At 36.9% G+C, this 22,689-nt stretch overlaps 1 protein-coding gene across 2 annotated transcripts; it reads right to left on the bottom strand.

The window, feature by feature from the left end:
- Positions 1-940: 940 nt before the first annotated feature.
- trmt44 (tRNA methyltransferase 44 homolog) lies at positions 941-22,681 on the bottom strand. 2 transcript variants are annotated; one of them, XM_059005118.1, is made up of 12 exons: positions 22,232-22,681; positions 17,843-17,960; positions 14,777-14,996; positions 14,514-14,582; positions 13,774-13,881; positions 13,177-13,248; positions 11,663-11,769; positions 10,638-10,821; positions 9,909-10,329; positions 4,060-4,176; positions 2,792-3,001; positions 941-1,996 (listed from the first exon to the last, which is right to left on the bottom strand). In XM_059005118.1, exons 1-12 carry the CDS (start codon positions 22,587-22,589, stop codon positions 1,893-1,895), a joined length of 2,088 nt encoding a protein of 695 aa, XP_058861101.1. In that variant the 5' UTR covers positions 22,590-22,681; the 3' UTR covers positions 941-1,892. The 2 variants fall into 2 exon arrangements, with proteins under 2 accessions (XP_058861101.1, XP_058861112.1); XM_059005129.1 differs by having other exon boundaries at positions 941-1,958; positions 22,232-22,680.
- Between the last annotated feature and the right edge of the window lie 8 nt (positions 22,682-22,689).

Consider the following 22,689-nt stretch of genomic DNA (forward strand, 5'->3'; position numbering starts at 1 on the left):
TATTCGCTCAAGAGTGAAGGAATATGGAGTTTCCTTGTACAGCAAGGTTGTATGTTTGTAAAGCTGTTAATGTTTGCAAGCTGAGCTTCAAAAGGTAACCTGAACAGTACTTGTGTCTCATACAGCTAGAGTGAGAACTTAACCTGTCAAATCTGATAAAAAACAGATGAGAGCAGGTCATTTGCTTTCATCTTTCATGTACATCAGATAACCTTACAGGGGCAGACTGTATTCCTGTGATTGTCTGTTTGTTGTTCAGATACATTTTGGTTTTGTTCACTTCTTTTTTTAGGATAACCCTTTTGTTTACAAGCAGTTAAATCATGTTTTCCTTAAGTTTATACTATATGCAAATGTTCTGCTTTTCAATGTTTGTGTTTAGAGAACAGGGAATATGGAGTGAAACTGTTTTTTGAGCATTTAAACAGGGTGCAGTAGGTTAGTGGTATGGACCTTGAAGACCATGGTTAACCACTTTGCTATATTTCCAACAAAGAATGCACCACCATATGGTTATGTTTTGTTTTTTTTTTCTCTTCCTATAACACATATTTTGTTTAAAAAATAATGATGGAATCCCTAAACCTGAGAGAGTCTTGTTTCATTGGTAGAATGTTTAATACTTGCACCATCTACTGGTTCATAAGATGGTTTATGCCAGTTACAATAATGAACCACTGTCTTGGTTGTTGTATAAACCACATCTGGCAGTTCTGTTCCTTTTGGCAGAGAGATGAGATTCCTCTAGAATCAAATATAAGCTGTATTTTTCCTTTCTGTGTGCACAACAGGTCTTTGCAATGTTTAGGTAAACAGAATCTATCAACATTCCAGGTCAAATGTCACTAGCTTGTAAAACAAATGCAGGAAGACTGAAAGCATGCAATTATTGTATTTATATAAGCTTTGTTTGTTAATTGACACCAGGCAGAAGAATGAGCAAGGGAAAAACAACTATTTATTTCAAGAGAAGGGTGATGGTTTTACAACAGAGGTTCAGTTTTAAAGCAACCAAACAGGACACTTCCCCCAGTATAAACATGTACAAGGCAAATCAGAACATGCATACTGCAATTCTGCTGTTGACTGTTTACAAGTTAGATGACATTTTACAGTCAATTGTATTATAATAATTAGTGCCTGTGGTTTAAATGTCCAAACACAAATAAAGGCTGACTTCACTTAAATATCTGCAAGTTAATAACCTTCCTTTTCATTAAAAAAAAAGAGTGTGCAATGCACTCCGTTGAGGTGCTACATATTTCTTTTCTGATCAGGTATTCAAAACAGGAGTAATTTCATGCCACTGTGGCTGTCATTTGTCCTATGCCTCCCTGCTTAATGTAGTTAAAAAAAAAAAAACTTTAAATATTAAGTCACACCAAATTGCACACTACAAATGTTAATGAAGTCAAATCACACTGCAAAAGATAGATACTGTACCATGCTGACTTTCATTTTCAGAAGGACTGCTAATCTTCTGCATCAACCAAACTACAACTGCGACTCCCTGCAAATATAACAATCATTCATTCTCTCCAATATTGACTCATTTCACACACACTTAAATGTCAAACCTTTTTATTGTGGTGCTTATGCATGAAGAACTATATTCATAAACCAAAACCCTGGAATGATTCAATCAACATATATTAGATCATCTTTTTAACTCTCATGCAATTTGTTTTTAAACACTCATTTTATCTGATCTCTCAAAGATACCATTTGACAGTCTGCCACTTGTATTCTTGTTTAAAAGTGATATTTTTAGGAGGTGGGTCATGTGTGCAGGGACACTGGCCTTCTAGCAACACCTCCCATTGCTTCTTGTTGGAATTATTTATGATGTTGACATTTTGATAAAAGAGAAATGTGACAGTTCCCATTCTCTCTTAACCCTTTTCATGTCCACAGGGGAGGTCCTTCAGTTGAAAAAGATCTGTTGTGGGGTTTATTGCCTGCAGTGAGACAAGGTGGGAATCATCCATCTTTGACCCTGGGAAGCATGCATTTTGGAATCACAGTGGGGTCAGTTAACCATTTATCAACATCGTTTGTTATAAAAGATAAGTTATTACCAAACAGACTAAAAAACAGAGCTGATGTAGTGTACAGAGGTTCACGTCTGTTTCCTAATAAAACAAGGTACACCCTACTTTTCTAACAGTAACAATAAAATATTCAGCCCAGCTGAGAAGTGTACTACAAGAGCCGACATGCTCTAAATGATGGCTGAGACGGTATTGCTGTCATTCTAAACGTTATATTTATTTTCTAGCATAGCCAATAATTGCAAAATGACAGTGAAAATGTAAATGTGATCATGTTTGTACACCTTTATTCCTAATAGCAGGTTTGGTTGAACAGCAAAGGGAATACAATTTTTGATATATTCCATCATTAGTATAGCTTTTTAAAAGAACAGGTTCCTTGAAAACTAGCCTGACTGATTAGTGGTATGTATAACAGACTTGTTTCATCTCCTGAGTATTGGAAAAACTAACTCCCACATCTCAAAATGTAATCAATTGTACACAACACTCCTTTCTAGAAAACTGGCATGGGTATTGAAAATCCAAGTCTCATGGAGAGCAATTAAATGTAAAAAATGAGAGTGTATTTATCAAGATAGATAGATACACACATACTGTACAGACACAGAAATTTCAAAAACAGCAAAGTTTTCTTGACCATAAAATATTTATGAATGGGCTTTAAAACAGCATGATATTCTGGTCTTGAAATGCGTGTGTCAATTCTTGACAAATAAACCTTTACTTTTGTTTCTTACTCTTGAATGCCGATGGTCTGAGCTCCTCTGGCCCGTGTGCAAACAGACAGGATTCAGAGGGGATGGGGCAGCCATCTGGGTGATTCACAAAGAACCAACATAACCGCGTCTTCAAAACTGCAGAGGACAGCTTTCTTTTCAGATCAGGCTTGGCTTTCCTGCCTCCAGTCTCCTCTCTCCAGTCACGAATCTGAACAATCCCACCGAGAACTGCCCATTAAATGAAATGAGAATGATTCAACAGCCATTTAATAACTACAACAATGTAAATGTCAAAAACGCACAAGTGCTATAGAATATGGAAAAAGGCTTTTGACAAAAAACCTATTAAGCAGAAAGCCACTGAAAAATTGCATGTTTGGACAGGGAAAGAAATATAAAGAAAGAAAAAAAAGAGCAGCAATCGAATTGCTGTCAGGGTCTGTTAAAACAAGTGTTAACAAACACTGCTGTAAACTTAATAGAAAAGCTATCTCTCGTTTTGGGAAAAGTCTACCTTCGGCTGCAGTTTTAAATGTGGAAATGCAAGGCAAGACACAATATTATAGACTCTACTTCCCCAGTGGCATAATCTTTGTTATGAAGACATTAATTACTTTTAAAGGGATATACTTTTAATGCTAATGACAATTTTCAATAAATCTTACCACTTGCACTTCCATTTGCTATATTGGTCATTTTAAAACACACATGTACTATATTTTCATTTTTTAAATTATATCTGGTACAAAACTATAATCTGGAGTCTAACAATGTTAATGGCTGCAAAGCAGGTCAGTAATTTGGTGAGACATATGTTGGTTAAATGATAGGAAAAGCCGCATTGAAGGGTTTGAATGAATTAAGCCAATTCTTGATTTGGTGCCCCAAGAAGAAAATAAAATCATCTGAAAACTCTGGTCACATGTATGTCAGTGGATTTTATTTCATTTCTGGGACACTGTGTAAACAAATATCAAATACCAAAATTGCATATGCGAGACCTAAATAAAAAGAGAATGAAATTGCCCAACAGGTGAGGTGTATCACAAGCTTTAATCACTTTGATGAGGTACTGCTTCTGCCTTATAAAAGCATTGACATTAAGGTAAACATTTCCTACATGCTTTCATAATCTTTAACCATTTGGAATGTTTATTCTGTTAAGAACTTTGTCCAAACCAATATGTGTCAGATTAAAAATGATTTCACTAAATTAATATAATGAACTCTTAAAACATGTCATTTTGTTTCTAGATATGTTTCTGATGTAATAAACGGTTTATTACCTCTGAATACCTGATGGTTGTTTTTAAGCAGTGTCTGTAAACCTCCACATTCATTTTTCAAGTTTTGCAATGTCTCTTTGTCTAAGAGCTCGGCCACCTCTCGGACAGAAAGGCTTCCTGTACAGAGTGAAATAAAAAAAAAATGAAACCAAGTTATTTAAATGTTAATTCAACAACTGAAAAAGAAAAGTTTAAGAAAAAGTTGATTCCTGTATAGAGATTGTTAAAAACACAGTATTGGTGGGTAAAGGGATTACGTGTTACAACAACTATAAATGGTTCTAGTGATTCTCGAAATGCAAAGAAATTCTACAGGATATGTAACAGTAACTTGTGCAAAAGTGGTACGAATTCAGTAACAAAGAATTCTCAGTAAAAACAAAAGGCATTTTTCCAGTTTATTTCCCGAAGATATTTTTGGACAACTCTAGTGGTGTCCATCACACACAAGTCGTAATTTATATTCCAGAAAGGTATTTTGGATGATGTTCAAATATGTCAAATAAAACGTAGTGCACACATGCAACTTAGAAGGTAACCCTCCTACAAACCCAGGGGAATAAGCTGTATCAAGGCTTTTTAATAGCAGGAGACTATGCAGGTTATTGCCTGTCCTCCAACTGCTTACATCAATCAGTTTCATCTGTCTGGAAGGTTTCCAACAAGCAGGAACATTTCTTAAAATGTCTTTTACAACTGTCCTAGTAAGGCTTTCAAGTAGAAAATGTAAAATAATAATAATAATAATAATAATAATAATAATAATAATAATAATAATAATAATAATAATAATAATATAGCTGCAAGGAGCAATGACTGGGGGCCAAGTGCCAGACCATGTGACCTATGACTATTTCCCCTGTGGAACAGCACCCCATTGGCCTCTACTAGTCTTTGAACTTTGTAGACTGTACTATTTTCTACCATAGATTAATAGTACAACATATGCCGAAATTTGATTTGCTCGTGGCCTCCATGTTTTTTGACGCAGCAACTTTACTTTTAACAAACTTCATAGGTCAAAGGTCAATGTTAAGGTCATTTTTGGATAGACCATATATGGATTCCTATCCTTGTTCCATAGTAACAATGACACTATCTGCACTCTAAGTTAAAAGCTAGTTTTACATTTGACCTTAATGAGAGGTCAAAGGTCAAGATCAAGGTAATTGTTTAATAGAGCACATTCATTCCCATGGGCTTCCACTACTGTGTGAAGATTCATGTGTGTACAACATTCTATTTTAGATCAATACTGCAATATATGCAAATTGACTATATTTTTGACAAATCCAATATGGCTGCCAAAGACCAATCGACTTCTCTTGAACAAATCTAGGGCATAAGGGTAGTTTGTGCCACAAGTTTCATCTCTCTACCATAAGCGGTTTCTGAGAAGACAATGTTCTTAAAATTGGCTGCCAAACCATGTGACCAATCACATTCACTCAACTGTGTACATTAGTTCCCATTAGCGTCTACAACTCTGAATTTTCAAGAGTTCAACGGTTTTCATTTTATGCAACTTTTAAGGTTTTGTTGGCGGAAAAAAAAAAAATAATAATCTTAACAAAAATAGGGTTCCACTGCAACTTTGTTATAATAATAATAAACAACAACAACAATCTTAATAATAATAGGGTTCCACAGCAACTTCGTTGCGTAGCCCTCTAATAATAATAATAATAATAATAATAATGTATTTAGATAACTCATTACATTTGTTGATAGTTCCAAATTACTCAAAAACTACAGTATATATTGTGTATTTTATAAAAATAAAAATGAGACAAGTTACCTGCACATTTAAGTTCTTTGTAGTTCTGATCAAGATATAAATATAAATGTTCTAATATTATTCTACAGCTATAACCAAAGGTTTTGCATCACCCTATAGAATTAACTCATTTTGCTTCATAAAGTCTTTTGAAACCTGCTGAATAATGTTACGGTAACATACTGAATTACATACCGCTTTGTATAGTCTTCCATATACTTAGCGAAAAATGTGACATTTCGAAATCTGACATGAAATACTGTACTACTATTATGGCTTCCAGATTATGGATTACACAATGTTAAGTAAAAGATCAAAATTATGTTCCAACATGTTTTACCAACTACAGTAGCACGGGAAGTTATTGCAAAGTGTTATTTTTTTAATCTGGCGAAAAAAATAAATAATGAGGTAAATATGAGATCTCAGAGAAGAGAACTGCTAAGACATCGCCACATCATAAGCAGCACCCTTTATATACAACACTTGGCAGCTTCAAGCAATGAAAATGATTTCCCTGGGGCTCAGTATGAGTTTTATAGAGTTTACAATTAGCAGAATGATGAGAATGTCAAAATTAAAATTATATTTATAAGAGAACTTTTGTGAAATCTTTTAAATAAATAGATGCCATTTGAAAAGACAATGACTCCTATTATATAACATTAACATTTGAAAGCCATGCAAGAACAGATTAACATAATTTTAGAACTATGGTTACATCTATGTCAACAGTTTTTAATGAGCTTTTTGGGACATTGCTAAAATAAATACCAAACTGTGAAAAAGATGAGATTCATATATGATAACCAGCTAGATTATGACTCAGTTTTCATTTGCATATAAAAAGAGAGACGTATTCTCTAATGTCAAGATATTTGCTAGTTTATTTGGTAGTATACTATATGTCCACATGAGTTAGAAAAGCAAAATGTTATTTTCATGAGAGAAATGTGAGAATGCCACAGAACCGTAGCATAAATGTCACAGCGTACCAAGTAAGAATACAGGAATACTGATCTCAGACATTAGGTTCAGGCTGTATTGAAACCCTATAGTATACTTTGGAAACTTTAGTTATATATTACTTACAATAAAGATACTGTACTTGCATGAAATAGACATGTCATGGTTTGTGTGTTTGTCATTACTGACAAACACACACCAAGCGAGGGGCACAGAGGTATATATTTTTGTGATTCATGCTTTAGCTTATAAACTGACATTTAAAGCAGAAGTCGTCAATTGGTTGGATTTGGGGGACAAGTGGCATTCTTTTGAGTTTTTTCAGCTGGTTTGCTGAGATATATTTTCATCTTTTTGGCTTTCTCTAGCTGCACTGCCGTACTGACCGCCCAGCAGGTAAAAAAAAGAGCGGGAGGGGGCTGATGATGGGCCAGCATTATCCAATTTCAGGCGTTTTGCTGCTGTATCTGCTGCTGTGGTAGTAGACGGCGAAACCAAACCAATTAAACAGCAATGGTAATGGTAGGTGCCTGTGTCGCGGATCAAGGACCATTGCGGTTGCAGATCTACGCAGTTCACCGAGCAAGATGGTCTTGAAATGATGCACAACAGTCATCCTCTGATCTAAACAAGTGATTAGCTATCAGGCCATATACAATGTGGTATACTGAAGAGATTGATACGTTTTGCTCAATAGACATTGCCTGTGTAGCCACTTGGAACCATTTCTGCCATGTTTTCCCAGTGTTTGTCTCAATTCCAGCACCCTAGCATCTGTGCTTTTGATAACCTGTCGATCGCTCAGAACTGCATATATTGGGCATCTCTGCTGGACTAGTTGTTCAAACATTGCATAAATGCTATCCCATCAAGTGTGTCAATACTGGATTAGAGAATGTGCAGTTGTGTCAAACTGTTGCTGCTTCTTTTGCTGTTCGCGGGCGGCAACAGTGCTGTGATGGAAGTAGCCGACCAAGCTGCTAGCTGCAGCGATAGTTGTTTTGATGGCTTCCTTACTGCAGTGTGTGCAAAATATGCTACACTTGTCACATAAGTTTCCGGCAGCAATCACATTACTTGCATTGTCATGTACACATGCAACAACCTTTTATTTCTGCCAAACAATTTGCTATATTTTGAGTTGTGTGTCACTGAGGCACTGCAATACTTTGCAGCTTGGTTCCTATCAGCTCCTAGGCGGGACCAACGTAGTGCACAGCTACAGTTGTGTACGAATCCACAGCCACACTCGTCTAAGTATCTGTTGTGATTGATACATTGATGTTAACTGCGTTTTCCTTTCTTCTTTCACTGAATCATACATATTGCATATTCGTCCAGTCATAGCTTTGTGACACGGAACTTGATATGATGCTCCAGATATTTCAAAAGAGATGCAAATCCCTCTGCTTGTATTACACTAACAGGTAACGTATCCATTACGTTCATTTTTGCAACAAGATTACGGATTCCTTCGCTTCTTTGTGGTGTACACTTTGAAAACTCACAAAGCTTCTGATTTTTTGTTGTGCTGCAGCGACCATCATTCTGTCCTTCTGCTTCATTTGAAACTGCATGTTTAAGTTTAAGATGGTTTACCATCGTGCCAGTACTCCCACCAATGTAACTTAATTTAGTGTTACATATAGAGCATTGAACAGATGTATCCCCGATAGTTTTAAAATATTACCAAACCTTACTGGGGTTTCCTCCAGCTCATAGCGGCCGTTTGGAAATGCTATCGCACAGGCATCGACTTCCTTCTGTTCACGTCCTATGGACTGAATGTTTGAAATGCTATCGCACAGGTATCGACTTCCTTCTGTTCACGTGCTATAGACTGAATGTTTGAAATGCTATCGCACAGGTATCGACTTCCTTCTGTTCACGTGCTATGGACTGAATGTTTGAAATGCTATCACACAGGTATCGACTTCCTTCTGTTCATGTGCTATGGACTGAATGTTTGAATTGCTATCACACAGGTATCGACTTCCTTCTGTCCACGTGCTATGGACTGAATGTTTGTTCTTAGAGTCCTGGTCACATTTATTTTTTGAAGATATTGAGAGCTGTTTTTTATTTGTGATGGGGGGGGGGGGGGGGGGGGGGTTGTGTCACTATTCTGTGTTTTGTCTATGTCCTGTGGGCTGTGTTGTTGTGTGCTGACTCTTGTCAAATAAAATCTGCTGTTTCAGTGAATGAGATCTTGCTGCGGCTATCTGGCTTATTTGTACTCGACGTTACATAAATACATAAAAATAAAAATGCGTTTGGTGAAATTTGTCACGTGACCTGTTATACGTCTAACATATTATTGAATGTTTTACCTCTTCTTTAGCATTTATATGTTTAAAATTCCCATCCCTTCTACACTACTGCTGCCTACTGCACCTTCTCATTGTTTTACCAAAACTAGCTAGTACAATACATCCAGGCCAATAAAATAACATGCTTAAAATGCTTCATGTGAAAATTGAATACTATGCTTGATTTAGTTGTTATGCATCAACTTTATATTTGGAACAGCAGACACTACAGGAAAAATATTATTATTATTATTATTATTATTATTATTATTATTATTATTATTATTATTAATAATAATAATAATAATGTTTAAAGCTGCTGTTTTGAATGACAATAAGTCTAATACAATAAAACATTTTAGGGAGGAAAACACAGTGTTTGACTAGTTTTTATTGTTAGTTTGCTTTTGAAAGTTACTCTACCTGTGCTTATAGGGTTATAAGACAACACAAGGTGGAATATCAGCACAAGTAGAAGTAAAAGTGTTGACATAACCCATTAACAGATGTTCACCATCCTGTAACTATTATATACTGCTATACTGTTAATGCACAAATTAAAAATTTGCAGTTGAATGGAATTTTGAGAGGTGCTTCAGGTATGATTTTTTATTTTTTTTTTAAAGCAGGTGACATCAACCGGGCTGAAAGTGGCATAGAGAAGGAGAAACGTGCCCTCTGATTGGCTGAAAGATCCCGAGTAGTCTACAAATTCTGATAACGTCAGTTCTGAAGTCTGAAACTATTGCCAATTAAAAATGGCAGTTGGCATGTCAATAAAATTAACAAAAACTTACCTCCCCTGTTCCAAATGTTATGTCCCTCTACACAGCCACAAACTACTCCTTCATTCAAATCCAGAAGAGCATTTGCCACTTGCAAGACCACCCTGTCAATGAAGTTGCGAGGGAGGGAGGCACAGTTCCTGACATGTATCGCCTTCTCTCTGGGTTGAAATCCAGCAGCCCAGTTCCTGCTGGCACACGTTTGGGTTTCAGGTTCAAAGCTTGCTTCCTGTACTTTTTCAACACTGTGATCAACATCATTAGACTGTTCTGCACTATGACCAAGTGAGCAATCTGTGACCAGTTTGGAGTCAGTTGTTTGGCCGTTTATTCCATTGCAGACCGGTCTGTTCTTAATAAGTTGTATTCTTTGTTCATCTATTTGGGCTTCACATGAGGAGTCATATGTTCTAGTCTTACCTACAAGGCATACCTTAAAAAAAAAAAAAAAAAAAAAAAAGTACAAAACCAAATCAAATTCACAATCACGTTCAATTTTACACAGAAATAATTCCTGTTTCTAGATTCTGCAACACTTTAGCCCTCTGTACATGAGAAAGAAAATGAAACTAAACAATGTCATTTGTCAACCACATAGGCTTACTCTGCAACTTCTAATCAAAAATCAAAACTAACCACCATAAAGAAATCACTGTTAATAGTGGTCATTACCAAGTATCTTCTTTCTTTCTTTAAAAAAAAAAATACTGTAACAACAAATAATAACAAATAGATAATAACCCGTTTTGTTGAAGGAATTCTCAGACAGTCCTCTTCCACATCAAATCCACAGACAGAGGCCACTTCCGCAATAAAATCAATATATTCCCTGTACTGGGTCTTCTTACATTGTCTTCGATTGTACTTTCCAATGAAATCAAAAAAACAACAAGGCAACACAAAGAACCGGCAGGAGTAAGATGACCTGAAATGGAAAAATATAGACATGTATGTTGTTATTGGAAGTCGAATATTCCAACAATCAGCTTTGCGTGCCTGAGACAGCTCCAACGTTGGTGAGCTGATGATAGTTTAAACTAATCATGGTCTCAATGAACATGGATTTCTCATTCCTCATGCATATCCAGCACTGCTGAGGAAATACACACAGGAAGACTGGCTTCTTTACTGACAGACATGATTAGAATTTAACCAATGAAACACTGAGCATAATCCAATTCTCAATTTAAATTTTTAATGGGGCAAGGGCAGCTTAGCATATGGCTCTCTCCAGCTTGTGCAGACCTAGTTATGAGTTGTTATGGGTTTTTCAATCTAAAAAAAGATACAAGGACCAGGGGTCACAAATGGAGATTATATAAAGGGGCATTCAGAACAGAAAATAGGAGACAATTTTTTTTATTTTTTTTTTTATTTTATTTTATTTTTTTTTTACACAGAGAATTGTGGGAGTCTGGAACCAACTCCCCAGTAATGTTGTTGAAGCTGACACCCTGGGATCCTTTCAAGAAGCTGCTTGATGAGATTCTGTAACCAAACAAGCAAGATGGGCCGAATGGCCTCCTCTCGTTTGTAACTTTTCTTATGTTCTAAAATACTTGTTTAATGTAATAACTGGGTTTAACTTTGCACGTTGCTAGTTTTTAAACCAATGAATGTTATATCATGAATGAACCTTCAGAGCTGGTCTAAAGAAACTCTTCTTACTGGGAAACCAAGGTCTAAAATAACTACATCAGAAATGAAGAAATGGAATTGACCTGCGTATTAACATTCATATAACATTGTTTAATGAGATCACGTACCTAGAGGACATTACTGGTATCCATGGAGTAAGTTCATCCGAGTGGTTTCCAATCAACCAATCAACATCTGGGAATAAGAAGTTCTCACTTGGTGTAATTGCACATTCCTTATAACGAAAAATAAAAACGCATCTGAAACAAATGCGCACATTCCACATACATCACACTAGACAGTAATGCTGGTGTTAAATAATCACATTTAGTACTCTTAACCACTTCAACACCATGAAGTACACACATACGTCAAATGAAAACCCACTTACAGTACCATGCCGTACCTGCGTACGTCAAGTTTCCCATTCTATTCTATGATTGGTTTCTCAGTCTAGCGTTTCAGGTTTCATTCTCTAAGGCAGTGCTAGTACTGTGGAATGTGCAATGAAAGTCGGGGGAGGGTCAGGTGACATTTGTATCCAATTGTGTGTCATGTAGCGATTCCAATCTACCTGTGGGCGTTTAGAAGACTGAGATATATTGCAGGAAGCCATTCAACTTTTACAAGTATATATAATGTTTAAATTATTATTTTTTGTTTTATTATTAGTTTTACTTGTTTAGTTGTAATTTATATAGTTTTTAGTGAAAGCTAAAAATGGCAACGTATGTGGTCTTTCTATAATGAGCAATGGGAGTGAAGTTGGTTCGGAGGATTTCGATACCAGCGACAGTGATGCTGATTTATCACTCAGCGATGATGAAGAGGATGTGGAGCCAAGAACAGTACAAACAGAAGAGCATGCAGCTACTTCACAGGTAAGCCAGCTGCAAACGGGAAGCTGTTTGGTTTGAAATGGCAGTGCTGTGACGAAATACTATCGAAACACAGCACTGGGTACAAGCAATGCAGCAGCCAGATCCATCACAATGCCTGCGCAAAGTAGCTGTGTACACGCATTTGTGACTGTCCCTCCAACACAAGGGAAGCAGAGACTGCAACAAAGGCAACCCTGGGTTCTGTTGTATTAAACATTTCAATAAATGGCACAGAGCAAGTGGATAATGGCACACGATTTGAGGTTGTTTGATTTTTATTTGATAATTACTGTTTACTGATTATTATTGTTATTAGCAGCGTTTTTGTTTTCATTGTTCAAATTTTTTTTTTTTTTTTTTTTTTTTAAAGTGTTTTTATCTCTATATTGAATATGGGTATGCAGTACACAGCAGCTTAAAGGGTTAATGAAAAACAGTTTAGGTAATTTATTCATAATATGTTAACATTTTAAAGCAATTACAGGTTTGAAAACATTATTATTATTATTTTCAAAATCTGGTTCCTGGGAAGGGGTTTCATTTTTACATCTGGAGTTGAAGTGGTTAAAAATACTTGACAAAAAGCTGCTTTTATATTGTGCCCCAACTTTATATTCCTAAACTGTGTTCAAAACCTCATGTGGGAGGTGAATGCTTTACAATAATTAACTCTCAAAATCTCACCTAAATCTGCATGTTTGATTTCTAATGCTCATCATCTTAGATAGAACAATAATTTAACACTACAATAAACACCTTACCTCCAGGTGGGTTTGAGGCCCATACATATCCCAGATCTTTCTTTTCCTCACATCAATGCCTCTTCCAGGATGCTTAAAATAATCACAATGAGATTAACTTGCTAGTATAAAATTAGTTTTAAGTGGTTTCATAAATCTTACCCGTCACACACTTTCATTCACTATATCGGTCTCAAATGTGCATTTTAATTTTAAAACATGGCTTCTGGTACTACACTAGGTTAAAGACAGTTCGCAGTTTGCTTGCCTTTCCATCCAGAAAGCCTGTAACTTCTCATGACTGTATTTCCTTTAAAACTGCACCTTTCAGATCAACATAATGAATGGATGCAAATGGTGGAGAAAATCTATGGAACTACTTTAATAGATACAATTACTTTAAAAGGTCTGCATCACTGAATGCAGTGAATTATGAGGAATATTTAGGCTTTATTCCAAATCCATATATTATTTTAACAGAAGCCTGCATAATGACAAACATTATACATACATACATACATACATAACCACAAACCATTTCCTGTCTTGAAAACAGTCCCATGATTCAAGTTGTGTGTGTGCATGCACATAATCAAGGCAGATAAAAATCTAACATACCCCTTCATTGCTTAAAATATGAACTAGAAGACCATTTCCACATCCCAGGTCCACAAAGGATTGCTTTTCAGCTAAATCTTTTTCTTTGCGCTCCTCCTCCCACATTACCTAGAGAAAAAGAGACCGTTGGAGTGAATGTCACCCAAAACATGGAAATAATGCAGGGGCTCTAAGTGTTCATCCAACCTAATGTAGTTTAGTTCAATGTACATTACAGTACTTTTATAATGGTGTAATTAAACTTTTATCTTATCTTTAGAAATAATGTAGGCCTGTGCTAATTTTATGATTTACAGATTTAAAAAAAAAATGAGAGGAGGAAAGAGAGAGAGAGAGAGAGAGAGAGAGAGAGAGAGAGAGAGAGAGAGAGAGAGAGAGAGAGAGAGAGACTGCAGAGCTAGTTCACTTTAAGGCAGAAGTGAGGATTTGCTACCTGCCTGGAAAGTAGGTAACAAAATGATCTTATTCGGTAGTGGTTTATTCCACTTATAATTATATATTACCCGTCTTAGCTTAAAAATGAGCATATTACCCCTGTCATAAATAACGGGACGCATGTCTTAAAAAAAAAAAAAAAAAAAAAAGGCTTTGCTCAACAAGGAGGGAGGTCTCTCTGAAATGGGACTCACAGCCCGGAGTATGTTTTCAGTAACAGTCCATATTACCTAAATCTCGATTTCCACAATTTACATGACAGTAACCCACTGCATTTGTTTGACAGCAATTAACACATACTGTACCAGTAAATATGTTGCAATGGCAACATCCTCATACACAAATTTTTCTGGGTCAGTGACTTCAGGCCAGACCTAAGACAGAACAACATGAATATGACAAATAACATCTATAAACAACTTTAGCAAGAGCTCTGTCAATGACTTATGGAGGCTTTTCATTTTGAAGTATTTCATTTCGTTACATACATATATATCTGAAGTCACCAAGTATAAAAAAAATCCAACATGCAGAAACTTGCTTTAGAAGTCATTTATCATTCACTTACTTTGACCATTTCTTTGTATTTTTCCTTCAGCTGCTGATACAAGTGGCTGTACTTTTCCACAGCAATAAGTGAAAGGGTACTTTTAAATTCACTCCTCTTGTTCTCTGTGGACCACTTTGCTAGCTTAGACAGCAGTTCGGTGCTCAGCCATGCAAGTTTAGGGTAAATGACCCCATCCGAATCCCAGCCTTCTGAGCACAGTGTTGAAATAGAAACAGACCTTAAAAGAAAAAAAAAAAAAGATAGGGATTTCCTTCCATTAAAGTATATCATGAAAATGAAAGTTAACCCTATAACAACTGTTCATGCTATCAAATGACCTGCTATCCATATAGTACAACGTTTCAGGATTCCTAAATGATGTGTGCACTAATTAACGAAAATGTTCATTCTTCCAGTCCAGAACAAATTTCCTTGGCAACCTGTCTGATTAGGTTGCTCAGAGTGTGTTTGTGTGTGATTATTAACCAGTAGTTGTTAATCACAGTTCGCCTCAAGGTCAGATCAGACACTACAAAAATGGCTCTTCAGTAAATGAAAACACTGCCTAATTTGCAGATGTACATAATAAGATCTGTTGGTGTTATTTGAGATAAACAATTAGTTATAAATATTCCCTTCTGTAGTTCTGCACTAACCAGAGATGATGATGGCTTTGTATCTATTAAATGAGCTGACAAGAGACATGAAATTTACTTCCAGAGGGGTATAACCATAAAAAAGGTTTAATCAATTCAACATAGCAGCCAAACTTGTGTTAATTGGTATTAGATGCAGAACATGAATCTTGCAATAACACATTTAAGAGCAATTGCACTGCCCTCCACATTTCTGTCCTAATTTATTATGTACATTGACATCAGAAATGAAACATTATACTATAGGATGTGCCTAGAGATATTACCAATATTTAAACCTGTTCTCATAAATCGCCCATAGCAATTTTCCTGATATACCGGCTGTCCAGCCGATCTTCAGATCATCTTGACTAACTGCCCTGGATTAAACTGCTAGAGACTCCAGTGACACCTCATTTCATGCTTTTACTAGCAAACCAATCTTTCAGCTCTCTGCTGCCCCCTGCTGAAGGATAAGGCTTATTCACCAAGTTACTGGAACTAAACATGTCAACTCGCCTTTCAGAAAGGGATAAGCGAGTGCCCTTGGAGGGATCAGTGCTTGATGCCAAGAGGTCTTCGTTGGCAAGAGAAGCAGGGATTCTCTTATCAGGAATTTACGGTATCAAGGCTAGAAGTATTCTTCAATTTAGAAGAAGGAAGGACAGAATAGAAATGGTCTAATTCCAAAATATATTAAGATAGTTAGTTTCCGGGCGGAACAAGCATGTAAGATACAGGTGTAAGGGAAGTTCTAGGGAACATTAATCACTATTAAACTTGGCAAGGAAAGAGGTGTCTCCAGCAAGCTGGTTTTAGCCAGTTTGTGTGTAGCTGAAAAGTACAGAGTAATTTGAAGGCAGGCTACCAGGGACCCATAGGAGAAAGACAGCACAGCCTTGCAATTCAAGTAAAATAATTAGATTTTCCACAGGGAGAAGCTCTATACTAAAAGACATAGGGTGGAAGTTCCCTATAATACTTGCTATACACACACCTGTAAGGAGAGAAGGAAACCAATTTGAAAAATGAGATAACATGAGGGAATATATTTTTTAGAAGCCAGGCACATATAATCAGTATAATCAAGACTATTAGAGTGGTATATATTTACACAACACTCATAAATTAAAACAAATATGCTTTTATAAATGCACATATAGAAAGGTAAAAAGGTAACAAGAACTCCGCTTCACCTAACTTTTCAAAAAAGGAGGGGGTCAGAAATGAGTGGATGAGATCATGGGCCAGTGTTAATTTGTTGGCATATGATTCCAATTAAGTCTGAAGAGTTGGTTGGAATTTTTTAACAGATTACTGTTTGCCAAGAGATAGGAGCTGTCTATATAGATTAATGATTGGATTTAATTGGGGCTTCCTATTGCTTTCAATGGGACAGAAATCCTATAAAACCCTAGGCAGATTACACTGAGACCACCACAATCAAGACTTAGCTTGGCAGAGCCACGTGGTCCATCTTTTGCAGATCTCCACAGGACAGTCCTTCTCTTTTGTTCACGCTACTCTTCCTTATAATAGGAGGTAAGCATATTAATGGTAATATTGTATCTTGCACGTATTGGTTATATTGCTATGAGGTTTTGAAACTATGTTTTAGTATTGAGAGTGTTATATTGAATGTGCTAAAATATAGCAGTGGGTGCTTGTAGGCTTTGTGCTTAGCTGGCCCGAGGGCTGCACTAAATACATATAATTGTATTATGTTATTGAAGTATTAATGCTGAGCTTGTAATAAACTTAGGATTGCTAATTATTATTACATGTTTCTGGGTTTTGGTGGTATGCGCAAACCACTAATCCAATATTAAAGGCATTTTACTAAACCGAAGGAGCGCTGATGTTGCTCTGATTCGTAAAACTTCAAATAAATGAGAGAGTGATTTTCTTGACTAAATAAAGGTTTAATGGACACACCGCTCGTCCAGTGCTCGTTTGCAAACCACTAGGAGTTTTTAACATCTCTGTCCTCCTCAACGTCTCCCCTGAGTTAAGAGTGTGTGCAGAGCAAATAATACAGTAAAAAGAGAACATGAAAAGTGAAACGTGACAGAGTAATGTTTTCCATATTTATCATATTAGATCATATGTATAGATACCATCTCATATAAAGAATGGGTAGCCCTTCTTTTTCCCTGTTCACTACCACCCGTCTTCATGTCTGAGAAGTTAGTCCAATATTTACCCAAAGGATGTCTCACTTTTACACTAAAATAAGAAACAGTACTGATACTGTATGAGTGAGGTAAACAAGTATGCCTCGCCACGGCTCTAAATAGAAAAGATTTATGAAAAAGCAGATTACCAGGACCATAAACCACAGTGTGTACATTCAAACATGGAGTGATAAAGACTGTCATACCCAAGTTAAATATCATCATCTCTTTATAACGTCCATATAGATTTAGATAAAATCCCACACGCAACTCACCATTCTTCATTGTTTACTTGTCTGAGTTGAATTTGGTAAATGTTGCTTCTCTTAAGAACAGCATGACCCTCAATATTTTCCTCCAAAGGCAGAAACGTCACACGCTGATTAACAACATCTGCAAGGTTCAAAAACAGAGACTCAGCATTTAAACCCAACCTTGGAAGTTAATAGACTCAAATTGTGGAGCAATTTTGAAGATGGTTGGTTGGCTTCTTAGTCCATGATTTTGGTTAAAGACAGGGATGAAGAACCAAAGGAGAATGTGATTTGAAGCTCAAAACAACCAGTTACCCATTAATCTCCCTGGCTGTATTTGTACGTTGCCTCTGGTGATGTGACCTTTACCTGCCACCACATTTACTCCCTGGTATAACATTAATATTATGCTAATTACTACTGAGGCGTGATACTGTGAGTTGGCATGAAAAACGGGCTTCATCAGATTAGTTAAATTAGTCAAATAAAGTCTGGAAAACTAATGATCTACAGTATAGATAAACACAATAAAGAAGATATTAACAAAATTATTTTGTTATGTTTTAAGTCAGTGGTCACGAACCCAAATATGACCACGGGTCACCAGGGCACCCCGCCACCAGACAATTTTACTTTTGTTAACTTTATTTCCAAACACACACAGGTTATATATATATATATATATATATATATATATATATATATATATATATATATATATACACACACATATATATTTATTGTGTGTATACATATTATATATGTGTATGTGTTGAAACACGTTGTTTGTTTTTATAATCATGTTTTTAAATTAATAAAGAGATTTATTTTGAAGAAAATAAAAACGGCAGGATTTAAATCCTTCTGAAGCAAGATGACAAGAGTGTGACCATGAATGTCTCTATAGAAACTGAAAGTTTGGCTGAAAGAATTTTTAACTTTTGCATTGAACAAAAAATATGTATAGATAAAATTCAACGGTTACAGCACTTTATTTAAACAAGTTTGTACAGAAAGAAAAACAAAACGTTTCCAGTGTCTGGGAAATGAAGTACTGGAAAATATGTTCTGTACTAATCAATGTGAAATCTGAGAGTTCTTATTCTGCACCAGTAAATGGAAATTGGGAGTCAGCGAGTTGCTCACTGCACAGCATAGCTGTGCTTCCAGATTGACTTCAGAAAGTCAGCTCCTAAACTTATGATTTCAGAACTTTCACTGTTGAAAATGTGGCTTCGCAGAGGTAAGTAGAGCCGAACACAGACAACAGCCTGGTACGAACAGATCTAACTGGGACCAATATATCTCCCTTCTGCTATTCTACCCCATAATTTACCACTAATAAATACATATATTATATATACAGTGCCATGAAAAAGTATTTGCCCCGTCTGATTTTCTGCATTTTTTTGACACTGAATGTTATCAGATCTTCAACCAAAACCTAATATTAGATAAAAGGGACCCTGAGTGAACAAATAACACAGAAATATGACACATATTTTATTTATTTATTAAAGAAAGTTATGCAACACCCAATGCCCCCGTGTGAAAAAGTAATCGCCCCCTTAGACTCAATGACTGGTTACGCCACCTTTAGCAGCAATAACTGCAACCAAACACTTCCTGTAGTTATTGATTAGTCTCTCACAGCGCCGTGGAGGAATTTTGGCCCACTCCTCCATGCAGAACTGCTTCAACTCAGTGACATTTGTGGGTTTTTGAGCATGAACTGCTTGTTTCAGGTCCTGCCACAACATCTCAATGGACTTTGACTAGGCCATTCCAAAACTTTAAATTTCTTGTTCTTCAACCATTCTGATGTAGACTTGCTTGTGTGTTTCGGATCATTGTCTTGCTGCATGACCCAGCTGCGCTTCAGCTTCAGCTTCAGCTCATGGACGGATGGCCTGACATTCTCCTGTAGAATTCTCTGCTCAGGTATATAAAGACTTTCAAGCTGCAACTCACATAGTGATCCAACAAAGCAACCATGAAGATCAAGAAGCTTTCAAAACAAGTCAGGGATAAAGTGGTAGAGAGGCACAGAGCAGGAGAAGGGTACAAGAAAATGTCAAAGGCGCTGACTATCCCTCTCTGCACAGTGAAGTCCATCATTAAGTGGAAGATGCATCAGGGGGCTCCCGCGTGGCGCATCCAGTAAAGGCGCTCTGCGCGGAGTGCAGGATGTGCCCTATAGCCTGGAGATCGCAGGTTCGAATTCAGGCTATGTCACAGCCGACCGTGACCGGGAGTTCCTAGGGGGCGGCACACAATTGGCTGAGCTCTGCCCGGAGGGGAGAATGGATGGTGCAAAGTACAGGTGAATCCCTGAGGAAAGACGCTGAAACTGGGGAAGAAATTCACATTTCAGCAGGACAATGCCCCGAAACACAAAGCCAAAGCCACACTGGAGTGGTTAAACAAGAGAATTAATGTTCTTGAGTGGCCCAGTCAAAGTCCTGACTTGAATCCAATCGAAAATGTATGGCGAGACTTGAAGATTGCAGTCCATTGACGATCCCCAACAAACTTATCAGAACTGGAGCAATTTTCCCGTGAAGGATTGACAAAAATGTCACCATCCCACTGTGCAAAGCTAGTAGAGACCCATCCAAAAAGACAATTGCTGCAAAAGGTGCTTCTACCAAGTACTGACTTAAGGGGCTGAATACTTATGCACTTATGCAAAGTTTTGCTGACATTTAACCTCCTCCTCATATAACAGTGTTCAGTTTAACCACTACAGCTTTGAATAAAAAAAAGTTTGTTTGAAAAACTGTGCACACATTATTTGTAATTCAACAAAATGTGACATTATTGGTAGGGGGTGAATACTTCTGCAAACCACTGTGTGTGTGTAATAAATTATATAATATATTAAGCTGATGAGAAGCAATTACCATCCGCAGTACGAATTAAAATGGTGTGCTGCTTTTTATACGAAAAATGACAAAAAGCGGGTTGAGTAGAGGATTTATACTGGACCCTGACACCCCCGATAAAACGAGGGAGTGGTTGTACAGTATTTGTTAGCCTATTTGTTTTTCTATGGGTCTCTCGCTATATCACGGCCCTCGATATATAGCAAATTTATATTGGACCCCGACACCCGCGATATATCGAGTGGGTGGTGTGTGTGTGTGTGTGTGTGTGTGTGTGTGTGTGTGTGTGTGTGTGTGTATATATATATATATATATATATATATATATATATATATATATATATATATATATATACACACACACTATATATACTACTGCTGGGATGAACACAGGATTTTCATGTTCGGATATTCGCTCAATTTAAATATTCGTTTGTTTTTCAAAAAGTAATAAAAGCCATTATTTTGCTCTCAACACAGGCAGAGACAGCATAGCAGCAGGGGCAGAGGGGCGTGGCAGTGGCCCCTGTGTGTGTGCCTTTATTTTACAGCAAGACCTTACAATATGAAACACGTTAACAAAGGATGCCAAATAGCAGTTCAAGTTAAACGTCAAGTTAAACATGAGGTTTACTTGTGCCTTTTTGTTGATGAACAAGCAAACGAAAACTGAAATTTAACTTTAAACACTTAAAATAAAATAAACTTGGAAATGGCGTTGTACAGTGAAGGGGGAAAAACACGCCGTTTTGGTTCTCGTTTATTGCATTCCACATAAAAGAAAGTCGCAACATTGCACTGTTTAAGCGAGGCATTTCAGAATGACGTGCTTGCCTTTTTTTTCTGTCCCATGAGATTCTGACTCGCTCTAAAGCAGCACAACACATTTTTGTCCCAGATGGCTTTCCATAGAGATCACTATGCATGCGCACACATAATCTGGTTTGTTTACTTTTTGCTGTCTAAAACTTTTAAACACAGGCTATACATTAGCTCAAAGAGCCAGCTGCCCAACGTTTCGATACACACACACATTGCTGTGCAAAGCCTCCACTAGTGTTTTCTACTATTAACAACCTTGACTTGCATAAAGAAGGAAAAACATTGAATGACATATATACACACACACACACACACACACACATACATACATATACATACACACACGTGTGTGTGTGTGTGTGTATGGAAGGGGGGGGGGAGAGATGTTTCAATATTACAAAATAAATACATATCAAACTATGTCAAAACATACAGCATGTTACTTGGTGTATAATGTAGATGATTTCTGAATTGACATTGCGGCAGAAGTACAGACTACAACATGCACCTCCAAAAAGCCACCAAAGGTACTAGCCCTTTACTAGAAATGGCCCCACAAATAAATCAACGCTGCCATTAACACATGATTGTTTTCTGTATCAGCAGCATTCTTGTCTGCTGCCACATGGGTGTCTCTAGATGTCTGCATGATCGCACAATCGTGTCAACAGCATCTTCCTGTATATATAAAGACCTTTCTTACCTTTCACAACCATCTCTCTCTTGAAGGGAACGCCGTCTGTGTTTACTTTTGGAATCAAAGACCGTAAAATAAAACACCGTGGTTCCTCTTTACGTGCAGGTTGATTGAGGCAAACGTCATTTACTTCATTTAAATAGTTCAATATTGAGTTGATGTCTTTAATATCACCATACCAATAACCAGACAAGAGTTGTTCCAACTCCAAAACATTAACCTCTTTTTTCTCTTCGGTTTTTGCACCACACAGTCTTTTATTGACAACATGAGGCTTGTGAATCCAAACATCTACAGCTGACCAAAAGCCGTCTGCTGATACCATGCCTTGGTCTTTAAATGTTATTTCTGAAAGTTTTGTCATTTTCTAAACAGAAAATAATCGACCCACATGCGATTGTTCTTTACAGACTCCAAGCACACCGACGCGCACAATGATGACGAGTTAACTGGGAGATCCCGCC

Source organism: Acipenser ruthenus, chromosome 2 (genome assembly GCF_902713425.1).
Source record: "Acipenser ruthenus chromosome 2, fAciRut3.2 maternal haplotype, whole genome shotgun sequence".
NCBI classification, from domain to species: domain Eukaryota; kingdom Metazoa; phylum Chordata; class Actinopteri; order Acipenseriformes; family Acipenseridae; genus Acipenser; species Acipenser ruthenus.